The sequence below is a fragment of the Aulonocara sp. 'chitande type north' Nkhata Bay genome, linkage group LG18 (genome assembly GCF_057382095.1).
Source record: "Aulonocara sp. 'chitande type north' Nkhata Bay isolate Kocher_YH1m ecotype deep benthic linkage group LG18, A_spYH_male_GT1.1, whole genome shotgun sequence".
In the NCBI taxonomy this organism is placed as follows: Eukaryota; Metazoa; Chordata; class Actinopteri; order Cichliformes; family Cichlidae; genus Aulonocara; species Aulonocara sp. 'chitande type north' Nkhata Bay.
The window spans coordinates 2334751-2349239 of record NC_141361.1 but is presented as its reverse complement, the minus strand read 5'-3'; the positions used below and the strand labels follow the sequence as shown (position 1 = coordinate 2349239).

Below are 14489 nucleotides of genomic sequence, written 5' to 3'. Positions count from 1 at the left end.
AGGACAAGACTCAGCTGTCCATATGCATCTAAAGGTCAAAGGTCACTCTTTCGAGGATGCCAATGTTCACATTTTGGACAGAGAGGACAGATGGTTTGAAAGAGGAGTGAAAGAAGCATCTATGTCCACTGTGAGCGACCATCTTTGAACAGAGGCGGGGCTTTCGACACCAACTCTCTGCCATCTATAATCCAGTTTTGAGTTCCCTCCCCAGACGCCTTAACGCCCACTCACATCCTGGGCCATCTGACCTCAGGAAATCACATGATTAGGTGGGGCCAGGTTTCACAATGAACACACCCGAAACTCTGGCTGATTGTGACCCACACCCAGTTTCACACCTTGGCTCATGTGATTAGAGGATCATCAGGGGGTCCTTTTGTCCCTCTGTGGGGGGTCACTCCCACTAGGTTTATATCTGGGACTCTCCACCATTTGACCTTAGAACTGAAGAAGCTTCTCAGGTTAGAGGTGAAACGTCTTCAAGTAACTTAAAGAAGTCCAGACGCTTTTCTTTCCAAGCTCCTTAGGTTACAAACAACAGTACACATGGGCACCACCTGTAACCTGACAGTGTTACTTTGAAATATTTTTTAATAATTACGTCAAAGGCTGAGAGAATCCGAAAGCTAAAAGGTGGAAATCTTATAAGAATTAATTTTCTAAAGCAGTTAAAACTCAGTAAGAACTAAAATATGTTTAAGAATTAATTCAACAATATTTTATAACACATAACGTTTAATCAACAGTCCTTAAATACAAACACAGCAACATGAATAACTTTGATGTTTTTTCTTACAGATTCTTGTGTCCATAGTGGTTAGTGTTGTTCTCTAACATGTGGAAGGTCCTACTGTTTTTGGTTTTGTATATGAATTAATTTATTTATAATTAATTATACAATTAATTTAGTTTAATTAATCAATAAAGAGTTTTAATGCCTGAAACTGCAGCTGTTTGCTTTCCAGTGTCCACAGCTGTGCAGGATCACCATCTACTGATGTAATAAGGTTTTATCTTAGTATGTAAATGTATAAGAGGTGTTATTGACAGTTATAAACAGAAACAGTTTGTTTCCGTAAAACTGAACATGCAGCATTTTACAACCTACTACACTGTCTTTGTCTCACCCAGGAGGTGCCAGGTGGAACTATTCCAGATGTTGTCAGTTATAGTAATGGGTATAAAAACAAACAGCTGGACAGCAGAAGAACCAGAAAAACATCCTCAAACTTTTTCGATGTTTTCCAGGTTAGACTGAAGGATGGACGGTACATCGGGCGGTGTGATGGAGGTGGCAGCGCTCGGTCGGCCTTTCAGCGTCGGGATGCTGTACGACTGTCGCAGTGACGCGCTCGTCCCTGGTAAGAATTCACATGTAAAGATTCTTGATGCATCACAAACTTTCATTTTTTAAAGCCAGTCGACTGTAGAATATATAGATATATATAGATATATATATATATATATATATATATATATATAGATATATATATAGACTTCAGTTCAGCATTCAATACAATCCACCCCTCACAACTCATCAGGAAACTGACAGACCTGGGTATCAGTTCCCTCATCTGCAAATGGTTACTGGACTTCCTGACCAACCGCCCCCAACATGTCCGGCTGGATAACCACTGCTCATCTACCATCACGATGAACACCGGTGTACCACAAGGCTGTGTGATGAGCCCTTTCCTCTACTCCCTCTTCACCCACGACTGCAGACCTGCTGATGGTTCCAACACCATCATTAAGTTTGCAGATGACACCACGGTGACTGGCCTCATCAGTGACAACGATGAGGCCGCCTACAGGGAGGAGGTGGATCGTCTGGCTGAGTGGTGCGACACAAACAACCTGCTGCTTAACACCGAGAAGACCAAGGAGCTCATCGTGGACTACAGGAGGAATGCTGACCCACATCCACCCATCCACATTAAGGGGACGGCTGTGGAGCGTGTGAGCAGCTTCAAGTTCCTGGGAGTCCACATCTCCGAGGATCTCACCTGGACGACCAACTGCTCCAAGCTGGTCAAGAAGGCTCACCAGCGCCTCTTCTTCTTGAGGACTCTGAGGAAGAACCACCTGTCCTCAGACATCCTGGTGAACTTCTATCGTTGCACCATCGAGAGCATCCTGACCAACTGTATAACAGTCTGGTACGGGAACTGCTCTGCCTCGGACCGGAAGGCGTTGCAGAGGGTCGTGAAAACTGCCCAGCGCATCGCCGGAGCACCACTTCCTGCCATAAAAGACATCTACAGGAAGCGGTGTCTGAAAAGGGCTGGGAAAATCATCAAAGACCCCAGTCACCCATCACATGGACTCTTCACCCTCCTGCCCTCTGGGAGGCGCCACAGGAGCCTCCGGACTAAGACCACCAGGTACCGGAACAGCTTCTTCCCCACAGCTGTCAGACTCCTGAACTCTGCCTCCTGACATCTGACCCACGTTAACTCATGGACTGAACATACACACACCCACAATGGACAACTGTACCCTCAAACACACAATAATAACATGGACTGAACCACCACTCACAACCACCAGCACTTTATATACCTCTGTAGAAATTATCCACACCCTCACTTATCTTAACTGCACTACTGTATAGCTCTGTGTAAATAATCATTCTGTACATTCGATAATCTTTAATCCTACAACTGTTTACAACTTGCATAGTTCCCATTTCTGTATAGCTGTATATCTCAGATTTCTGTAAAATTATTTATTTCATATTCTGTATAGTTTTTCATATTTATATCCTGTTCATATCCTGTACATAGCTTGTACTCACTACAGCCTGTACATACTGATAGTTATAGAATATTCACAACATACTTCATACCGTGTACATTATAACATACCATAATAGACCCATTTCTGTAATATACTCACATATCTATATTATTGCTAATATATATTGTAATATATCTATATCACTAAAGCACTTCTGGATGGATGCAAACTGCATTTCGTTGCCCTGTACCTGTGCATGTGCAATGACAATAAAGTTGAATTCTATTCTATTCTATTCTATTCTATTCTATTCTATATATATACATATATGTATATACATATATGTATATGTATACATATACATGTATATATATATATGTGTGTATATATATATGTGTATATATATGTGTGTATATATATATGTGTATATATATATGTATATGTATATATATATGTATATGTGTATATATATATGTATATGTGTATATATATATGTGTATGTGTATATATATATGTGTGTATGTATATGTATATATATGTGTGTATGTGTATATATATGTGTGTATGTGTATATATATATGTATATATATGTGTATATGTATATATATATGTATATATATGTGTATATGTATATATATATGTATATATATGTGTATATGTGTATATATATGTGTGTATGTATATATATACATACACACACACACTAGGGGTGCAACGATATTCGTATCGATATTGAACCGTTCGATACAGTGCTTTCGGTTCAGTACGCATATGTATTGAACAATACAAAATTTGTAATTTATTTTATCAACTTTCCTTCTGACGATGCTGTCTGTGTTGAGCGCTCAGTGAATCTGCGTTCGACTACTCCGACTAGGCTCGACAGTGCAGCCTAGGCGGAGTAGTCGAACGCAGATCCACTGAGCGCTCAACACAGACAGCATCGTCAGAAGGAAGAGCGCAGGGCAAGCTAGCGAGACAGACGTTAAGCTCTCCTTGCAACATGGACCTCCCCCACCCTCATTCAGATCTGGCGTTTGGAATTATTTTGGTTTTCATGTGACGTATGACCCTGAAGGTAAGCGAGTCATGGACTAAAGTAAAACAGTATGTTGGATGTGCCACGCAATGCTCAATTACATGGGTGGGAACTAGTGTGTTAGCGCAGTTAGCTCGTTAACGTGTTGGCCGTCCAGCCCCATGCACGGGGCGATCGGCGGTAGCTCGTTAACGGAGATTTGCCGTGTTGTGGCGTTAAGGTCATTTCAACGAGATTAACGCTGACAGCACTAGTGGGAACACAACGAATATGACTGCACATTTACGCCGACATCATCCTAGTGCAAAGACAAGTGGAAGAAGAAAAAAAACAAGCAAGCATGCTACTAACTTTAGCCAAGTCATTTAGACCGCTGTTAGCACATGATTCTCCTTATGGGGACCTGATATGTTTAATATGCTGCTGAGAATATAGCCCAGAAGAAGCGTATAGTATAGCTTTTATTTTGGAAAGAGCCATTTCTCTGTAATAAACTCTGTTTTCCAAAGATGAGTGATTCCTCAATCAGATACAGGGCTCGCAATATCGCTAGCCCGACGTCCTGGGGCTAGCGATTTTTTCCAGTCGGGCTACCAAAATCTATCTCTGCCCTGCCCGTAGGGCTATTGTAGGAAGGAAAAATATATGTCAATGCTTTTGCATTCTTTCGGAAATGTAGCTGGGTAATTATGTCATTGGCATCGGTGAGCCACTGTCAATATGTGACATATTGAAATCGCGTTTGAATTTGCGCTTGTTTTTTTGCTTTCACTTTGCAATCGTGCGAACTGTGTATAGAGAGCGACAGCACTGATCTGTGAGTGATGATAATTTGTGCACCAATTCCTCTGACATCGTCTTATTAATCGTTAGCTTACTACGCAAACATGACAAGTGAAATCTCCCGCAGCTTAAACATGTGAGAGGTTGATCGCGCAGAGAATCGCTGAGCTTATGTGAGTCCGTGTGTAAAAGCAGCAGGATATATATTTCAGTTCTGCTGAGCCAAATAAGACAGGTCAGGGTGAAGAAGTGACAGCCAAAGAAAAGCTTACCACAAAACGGAGAAGTTATGACAAATCAGACTATAAGGCAAAAAGAAAGTGCAGCTTTATGGTTTCATGGACAAAAGAATTTCTGTGGCTGCAATATGACGAGCTAAATAACCAGGGCTGCACATAAGTGGTCCGCAGGTGCGCATTCGCTGTCAAAATAAAAACACGCACAAGGGTTAGGGTTAAATTTAAAAACTGTACTTTTGAGTTAAAATATATATTTCTAATTTTAATAAATGACAAATTAAAAAGGCATTAGCTGGTAATACCTGGTACCAGATACTTTTTTAGTACCAACTGCATGTCACTGATTGGCTGATCAGTGACATGCAGTCTTTTGACAGTGGCGTCACTAAATTAGTTATTAGAACGTTTCCCTCACGAAAATCCAAACTGCCATTTTTGATATTATTACTGTCATTATCTTAAATACTGAAAACTCAGATGCAGAGCCTGAACTCTTCATCTGAAAGAACTCAGTTAATCTGGTTCATCCAGACAAACAAAAGATTTGTGCTTCATTTACTATTTTTATTTCATTTTGGTGAATATCACAAAAAGAGATGAAAAAAAAAACAAGGATAGTCATGAAAAAAATCAACAGCAAAAGTTTGACAAGTTTGCTCATGGAAACACACCGCTCTGTGTATTTATTTTAAAATTCACATTTTTTAAAATAATTTTTTAACATTTATTTTAGAGTGTGATTTAATTGATGGAGTCCTGGTAGTACTTTTGTTGCTTCTTCTTTTACAGGAATGACTCTGTGGGATCGTGATGACCTGAAGAAAGATGTTGGAGAAAGACCGCAGGCCTCTAATGATTTTGAAATTGTTGCATCTGAATCAATTTCAGACAAATCTTCAGCTCTAAATGTTGATGCTTCACTGAAGGCAAGTTTCCTGGGTGGACTGGTTCAGGTTGATGGATCTGCCAAATATCTGAATGATAGTAAATCTTCCAGAAATCAGGCCAGAGTAACACTGAAGTACAAGGCAACCACAAAGATCCAGGAGCTGTCCATGAATCATCTTGGAAGAGGAAACGTGAAGCATCCATATGTTTTTGATCAAGGCTTAGCAACACATGTAGTCACAGCTATTCTTTATGGAGCACAAGCTTTCTTTGTGTTTGACCGTGAAGTTTCTGAACATGAAGATCATCAAGATGTTCAGGGCAACTTGAAGGTGACCATCAAGAAGATTCCAAAATGTGCTATAGGAGGTGAAGGTTCCCTGAAGATGGAAGACAAGGACAAAGAAAGTATTCATAAATTCTCCTGCAGGTTTTATGGAGACTTCTGTCTTCCAAAACCACCAACAACCTTTCAAGATGCAGCAGAAGTCTACCAAAGCCTGCCAGGATTACTGGGAGACAAAGCTGTACCAGTGAAGGTCTGGCTGCTGCCACTGACAGCTTTAGATTCTTCTGCTGCTCAACTCGTCCGTCAGATCAGTACAGGATTAGTTCAAGAAGCACAGACAGTCCTGGAGGACTTCAGTGAGCTGGAAATGAGGTCCAATGATGTACTGAGAACCAGCATTGCACAGCAGTTCCCACAGATTGGTAAGAAAATGAAAACTTTCAAAGAAATGTGCTCTGAGTTCAAGCTGGAATTCCAACAGACTTTGGCCAAGAAACTTCCATCAATCCGAGGAGGAGGAGAAGAGGAAGCTGAGCTTGCAGAGATCCTGAAGAAGAGACATTCTTCACCTTTCAGCAGCAAAAACCTGAACGAGTGGATGGACTGTAAAGAGAGAGAAATCAGAATCTTAAAATCTGTCACCAAAAACATGAAAAACACCACAATCATCTCATCTGAAAATCATCTGTACGAAGAAGAGCATGTTGTGTGTTTTGTTTTCACCTCTCTGGGAAAGGATGAACCGTACCTCTCAGCTTTATCAAGATACTTAAAAGGAAAAACCAACCCAGACCTTCAAGATCCTCACACTCATGATGTAGAGAAGGAACAATGGTACGCCTCAAAAGAAGTAACAGATGAAATGAGGAGGAAAGCAAAACTCTTCAGTGATTTTGCAGAGGCCAACAAGAAGAACAAGAACATGAAGTTCCTGACAGTGGGGTTAACTAATGAGACACAGGAAGGTTCCAGCATCCACCTTTATGAAGGTGGATTTACTGTCAGTGAGAACTTTGAGCCTCCTTCAAAGCCTGAAACTGTGACAGCAGCTGACATAAACCACAACAGTGTGACACTGAAGATTTCTCCACCCAGATTTGGAGCAGAGAACATCACCTCCTACTCTGTTGAGTACTGTGTCAGTGGAGAGGATGGATGGCAGCAGAAGACAGAAGCAAAGGCTGAAGAAGTCACAGTGAGAGATCTGAAGCCAAACACAGAGTATGTGTTCAGATGCAGAGCAGTGACCTCAGCAGGTGTCGGGCCGGATAATCAAGTTTCTATTAAAACAACTTCAAGTGGCAGAAACAAAGAAACATGTTTGGCAGAAAAACTGAGAGATAAAAGTGAAAAGATCAAATCTGATTCTCCCTCAGTTTACAAACTGCCTCTGACAGAAGAACACATGAACATAGATGGATGCAGGAAGTTTGACTTTGGAGAAGAAAGCACGAGGCAGAATCGTACAATAATGCTTTTTGGAGCGACTGGATCAGGAAAGTCCACTCTGATCGATGGGATGATCAACTACATTGTTGGTGTCGAGTGGGAGGACAGTTTCAGGTTTAAGTTAGTTGATGAGGATCAGTCAACATCACAAGCTCACAGTCAGACCTCTGAAGTCACTGTTTACAAAATCAACCACCAGGATGGATTTCAAATTCCGTTCTCTCTGACCATTATTGACACTCCAGGCTTTGGAGATACAAGAGGCATAGAAAGAGACAGAGAGATCACAGAGCAGCTACGTAATCTCTTCACTGCTCAGCACGGTGTCACTGACATTGATGCTGTGTGTTTTGTAGCAACAGCTTCTTTAGCACGACTCAGAGCAACACAGAAATACGTGTTTGATTCAGTGCTCTCAATCTTTGGCAAAGATGTGGCAGAAAACATCAGGATCCTGGTGACATTCACAAACAGCCAACGTCCTCCAGTTCTAGACGCAGTAAAAGCTTCAGGTGTCCCATGTCCTAAAACAAAAGACGGGCTGCCGGTTCACTTCAAGTTCAATGATTCAGCCTTGTTTGCAGAAAACACATGTGTCAAAAAACGCACAGATGATGCTGTTGATGACAATTACAATGACGATGAAGAACAATATAATCATGATGAACATAATGCTGATATTAGCTTTAATGAGATGTTTTGGAACATGGGGACGAAAAGCATGGAGATATTTTTTGCTGCTCTGAATGTGATTCAAACTAAAAGCTTGACACTGACACAGGAGGTCCTCAGAGGAAGAAAGCAGCTCGAGGATTCAGTGGAAGATTTGCAGGAGCAGATTAAACTTGGATTAGCCAGGTATGAAGAGTTAGAAAACACAAGACAAAAACTTGGTGAACACGGGGAAGAAATCAACAGAAATAATAACCCTGAGTTTACAGTCGCTGTCATGAAGCCTTATAAAGCTCGTATTTCTGGTACAGGAAACTTCATCATCAACTGTCAGCAGTGTCATGTCACCTGTTACTATCCCTCCTCCACATCCAGGGATTCAGTAAAGGAAGGCTGTGAAAAAGCTGCATCACGTGGATTCTGCATCAAGTGTCCAGGCAAATGTCACATTAATGTACATTTTTTACAGAAGTACAGTTGGGAGTATCAGAGAGTCAGAGAGAAACAAACAGTGAAAGAGCTGAAAGAAAAATATCCAAAAACCAACAAAGATCAGACAGTTGTTGAAGGACTGACATCAAACCTGTGGGATGAAAAGCGTCATCTGCGAAATGAGGTGAAGACACTACTGCAGAAATCTGCTGAGTGTCTGGACAGACTGAGAGAGATATCAGTGAAGCCAAACCCTCTCTTCACTGAAGAGTACATCGAGCTGCTTATTAACGGAGAAAGATCAGAGACCAAACAAGGCTGGGAGGAACGAGTTGGAGCACTGAGAGACATACAAGGAAGGGGCGGTTTTAGTTTTTTCAAAAGTTTTGAAGCTTTAAAACCTTTTTAGTCGTTTCAGACTATTTTTTAACAAGTAAATGGCCTGCATTTGTATAGCGCTTTTCTAGTCCCTAAGGACTAGTGCTTTACACAACCAGTCATCCACCCATTCACACACACATTCACACACTGGTGATGGCAGCTACATTGTAGCCACAGCCACCCTGGGGCGCACTGACAGAGGCGAGGCTGCCGGACACTGGCGCCACCGGGCCCTCTGACCACCACCAGTAGGCAACGGGTGAAGTGTCTTGCCCAAGGACACAACGACCGAGACTGTCCAAGCCGGGGCTCGAACCGGCAACCTTCCGATTACAAGGCGAACTCCCAACTCTTGAGCCACGATCGCCCTGTTTTATGTCACATTATGTCAGATAGTTTCAGCTCTGCATGAACACTGAACCCTGCATGTGCTGTAATAGGAAAGTGAACTAATACAAATTCAGCTGTTCTCCTAAAATAGTAAAACATACTGACAGCACAAACATGAGAGTTTGGATCAAATTCCTTCACAATAAGAGTCTGTGATTTTCCCAAGTAGATTTCCACAAACACAATTAATTCGTCCTAAAGTTAAAAAAAGATCAAATATAAACACTGCAAAGTTTAAGAATAGTGAAAGAGTATAAAGAGTTATTTACAGCGCTGTATATTTTCTTAGCAGTGGGCAAAAAAGAGATGATGGAAAATGAAAAGTATGGACAGAAAATTACATTTGCAAATGTTTACATGATAAAACATATCTACAGTAAGCAATAGGGCTGGGTATCGTCACTGATTTCTAGTATTGATTTGATTCGCTTTGAAGCGGGGAAATTTTGCCTCAGACAGTGAGAAATATTATAATTCAGATCATGCATCAGTACATTTCCATATTTTTATGTCTATAAAAAGGAAGCTGACACTTGTGAGACTTTATCAAAGGTGTGAGCATCACAGCAGAGGCCTTTGTGTCAAAGTAGTTGAGGATAAAACCCAGAAAAACATGAAGGTGATTTTCCTGGCCTGGGATTTTATAAAAATATTCTGCAGTAGATCGAAAACAAAAGAAAACCATTAATCAACATATGAACATTACCTGATGCTGCTGAAGTGAAGCAGAGCAAAGTTACAGAGGTTTTTATTAGAGACACAGCGGAGAGTTTTCTCTTCGGAAGTAAGTAAAAGGAAAAAAAGCGTCCGACAGCCTGTAAACAACGGTAGACTTGTGCGTAACAAGCAAGCAAATAATGAAGAAAAGAGATTTTTAGACGGGAAACTGTTCTTGAAGTAGAGAGAGAGCTGTGCATGAAGTGTGATTTTATTTCGTGGCAAAACAAAAGTCAGAGTGAATTCATGACGATGTTTATGTGAAGTGTAGTTTGGATCTTCTTTTGCTGCTGGTTCGGTCAATATTGTTTGGAGAGACATCAAACTAACAGCTTTAGAATCAGCACATAAAGGGCGTGAACACAAAGCGTGGACCCGCCGACAGATCAGAGTCAGCGAGCTGTCGGCTTTCAGCCCCGACCGTGTCCGTGCCGTCGGTGAGAAAGTCACATCTCACGGACTCTGATCCGCGGGTCCGAGCTTTGTGTTTACGTCTTTGTGCAGAAGCCGTGTTCCTGCTCTCATTTACTGTTTCAGCTGTTTGGGGTTTGTTGAAATTTTGTGAGGTTTCACCAGAGATTCTGGCGTTTCGCGCAAAATAAATTTATATTAAAAAATCGATTCAGGATTTTAAAGAATCGATTTCACGTTATCCAAGCCAGAATCGATTTTAATCGATAAATCGATAATCAAAACCCAGCCCTAGTAAGCAAAGACCTGCTGCGTAAGTGTAATAAAATCTGTTTTTGTGAGCATGTCTTTATTATTGTTTTAATTTTTTTCTCTTACCTACAAGTTTCTGTCTGTTGCATTAATATATTTTCTGTTCTGTGTGAAAAACATTAAGCTGATTTCAAACAATAAAAAGTCAGAGTTGTTTTATTTGATTTCCATAGTTGAGTTTTTCCTTCTGAGGTTTCAGTCGTCACAGCTGCAGCATGATCCAACGTGTCTCTGACTGTGGGGCAGGAAGGTGCATCTGATATCTGGAACTAATTTAAGTCATTATGATATTTTTTTTTTTGGAGGGGGGGGGGGGGGGGTTCAGTACTAATAGTAAAATTCTAAATGTTTTTTATGTTCAACAACTGATAAAAATTTGTGGTGTGAACTTTTTTCAAATACTGTGACATGGCAGAAAAATCCCCAAGGATCACAGAAATAGGTGCAGAGTTTATCATCCACACAAGATCAGCTGATCTGTCTGAGAACCTGGAGGATAAAGTTTTACAAAGTCCTGCAAAGGTTTCACTTTTAGAGCTGCAGGTTCTACAGCTGTGATCACTGTGCAGTGCATGCTGGTCAACTGTATCTGTGGTCACAGGAATGTAGTCAGTGATGGCCTGAAAGATGAAACTGGCTGCAGTTTGTGGATTGCACTGAAACCACAACCTCACAGCATGATGGGATGATGACAGAGCCGGCCTGATGTCATCAGATGCTGCATTTAAAAATTATGATCAGCTGATTAAATGCTGTGAACAGTTATTACCTTGGAAGAAGTATTGTTGTTTCTCAAGGAAATAAAAAAGAGCTCATAAACTGTGCACATCATTGTTAAATATACTGGTAGTGTGGTAACATTGGACTTCTGATTTATTACTGATTTAGTAACACAATCTTATATTTAACATTTTATTACATCATCATAAACAGCTGCAGATTAACAGTGATGGGAATAACGGCGTTTTTCAGTAACGAGTAATCTAACTAATTTCTATTAATATCGTTACAACGCCGTTAGAGTTACTAAGAAGAAATGCGGTCGCATTACTATTTTTCAGCAAACAGACGGTTGAAGCTGTGTTCAGCTTACCGCACCTTATATCAGTTGCGCGGAAGTAGCTGTAAGTAGGGCTGCTCAATTAATCGAATTTTAATCACGATTACGATCCTGGCTTTCAACGAATGTGAGTGAAGTTGGCCCCCCCACCTTCTTCAAATCAAACAAAAGTGGTATCAAACGTTTGTGCTACGTTTGTGCTGCTAAAATTGTCGTTTGTGCTGCTTCTGTTTTAAAGATATTAATGAAAATGTAAAGGTCAAAAGGTCAACCAGCCCCCCCACATTACCCAAATCAAACAAAATTGATGTCAAACGTTTGTGCTGGTTTGTGCTGCTAAAATTTTTGTTTGTGCCACTATTATTTTAAAGATATTAACAAAAATTTCTATTCAATTCAATTCAATTCAATTTTATTTATATAGCGCCAAATCACAACAAAAGTCACCTCAAGGCGCTTCATAGACTTGGCACCCGGAGGTGTAGCAAGTAGAGCTTCCTCTTCGGTTCTCTCTGGAGAAGCTGGATTAGCAGAGGCTCCAGGGGAAGCTAAGGGGTCCTGAGAAGGTACCTCCATTGTAGCAGGGCTAATTAAGATACCCAACTCGATTAACCCCTCCAACAAAGCCTGCTTAAGATCCTTCTTCACTCCATGTTTTGGTACGGAAAGTTTATACTGGGCAGCAATACTTAACAAGTCATCTTTGCGACACAAGTCAATTTTTTCAACGCTAGGTTGATTAACAAAATCAAGCAGGTCAAAACTCATCTTCAACCACAACCATGAAACGTAACCACCCTAAAATCACGACACACTTTCATTAATTTAGGTTGTCCACAGCATAAAAATATCCCGGACGAGCCCCCACTTGTGTTACGTCCCCCCCACCATGGTGGAGGCAAAGATAGGAAGGAGACAGCAACACTGGACAACCACAATCAATGAAGGAGGAAGACAACAGAACAGTTAAGAATCAGGCAGGATTTATTGGTTGCTTGCCTTGATAGTCAAACTTAACAAAAGAAAAGAGGTGGGGGAGGAGGACTGGGCGGTTGATCCAAATCAAAGAAATTAATAAAACAAAAAGAGGTCGATAGCTTCCAGGGCCTAACTGAAACAAAAAATGCAAAACAAAAAGCCTACCTAGCTACTCGACAAAAGGTCAGTGAAAACATACAAGAGTGGTACCAACCGCATAACCTAGTGTGACTAACAGTTTAAAACCTGCAACCAGTGTATAGGGTACCCCAGCTTACCTGTCCAGCCTCCCACCACACACAATACAAAGAAGCCTGTTCACAAATGTTTGTCATAAAGCAGCAGCCACCAGCTGGCCAGGGAGCTGCTCATTTGTAGTGATCCTCGGAGAGTGATTGGCCACCTGTGCCCAGACCAGTCAATAGACACATGCCAATCAACTTTGAACTGGCCAATAGGTGGAGGCTTGACACCTGAAAGATAAAAAGTACACCAAAAGCAAAGCCACATCTCTTGGCACGTAACAAGCATCCTTCCCCTGAATTCGGACACAGCATATATAATTTCCTCTTTGTCCTCTTCTGTTTTACTGGCAGTTGGCAATAGACCCTGTGCACGAGAAAATGCTAACTTCCTGGTTTGAGACCGGATGTGGGGTTGTACATTTCCGGTAGCTTTACTTTGTAGTCAATCGCTACTGCGAAGATATACTCCAAAATCATATCCAAAACTGGAAAACGGAAAGATCGTGTTAAGTTACAAAGAGCAGAAGGTGGGAACACTCACCACTGTTGTGTCATAAAAAATCTTATGATCAATTTTGACGTTTAAAGAGTTTAGATCGATCAGTTGTTTACATCCCTCAACACAAGCAGAACTGCATCACTGCAGCAGAAGACACATCGTCCACACTCAGAAGCACATCTCTGTATAGTGACTGGTCTCATGATCTAAACAGGCAAATGTTCAGCATTCAAACTACAGGTGAACAATAGTCAAACCAGATGTTTCCCCGTTATGTCGAGATCAGCTAGTCAAGTACACACCTACACAGCATGTTAACAAACCGTGAAAAAAGCCACACAAAAAATGAACGACTGCTGGTAAGGGTTTCTATACATTAGTATTTACGAAGGGTATGTTGTGACTTACCTTCAAAATTACAGCGGTCCCTCGCTATAACGCAGTTCACCTTTCACCTCGCTGTTTCACGGATTTTTTAGTGCATGCTTCTTTTTTTTTTTACGTCACATTGTGTCCTGATCGCTGCAGACGATCTCCTCCATGACGTCTCTCCTGTACAGTACAGAATCGCTGCATCGATGCTAGCAGTGTGACTCTGAAGTGCAGTACTGTATGTCCACGAAACGCTTTGCACCGTCAAAAAATAAAATTGGCGACTTGGTTTCACCTATCGCTGGTTATTTTTAGAACATAACACCTGCGATAAACGAGGGACAGCTGAGAAATATAACATTTGAATCCCTTTATTCTTTTGCCCTGAGGCGCGGGGAAAAATATCGACAAGTCGATGAACATCATTTACAGATATATTGGGTAAATGCCCGAGACATCTATAGAAATGTAAATCGCCGCTTGATTCATTCATTTGCTTAACTTGTTTTGAACCGTAACCAAGGCACGAATAGGACACCGGAAACAAAGCTCCCCACAGGAGTAGCATATGCTAACGTGCACATAGTCTAT

General features: G+C 41.1%; 1 protein-coding gene across 1 annotated transcript in view; it reads left to right on the top strand.

The window, feature by feature from the left end:
• LOC147307607 (uncharacterized) overlaps positions 1 to 10808 on the top strand; it is a 45318-nt gene extending 34510 nt beyond the window's left edge. The window contains exons 2-3 of the mRNA XM_086271678.1: positions 1252 to 1364; positions 5593 to 10808. Coding sequence (XP_086127804.1) covers positions 1265 to 1364; positions 5593 to 8942 — 3450 coding nt within the window. The 5' untranslated portion in view covers positions 1252 to 1264 and the 3' untranslated portion in view covers positions 8943 to 10808. The remainder of the gene's footprint in view (positions 1 to 1251; positions 1365 to 5592) is intronic.
• The last annotated feature ends 3681 nt before the right edge of the window (positions 10809 to 14489 follow it).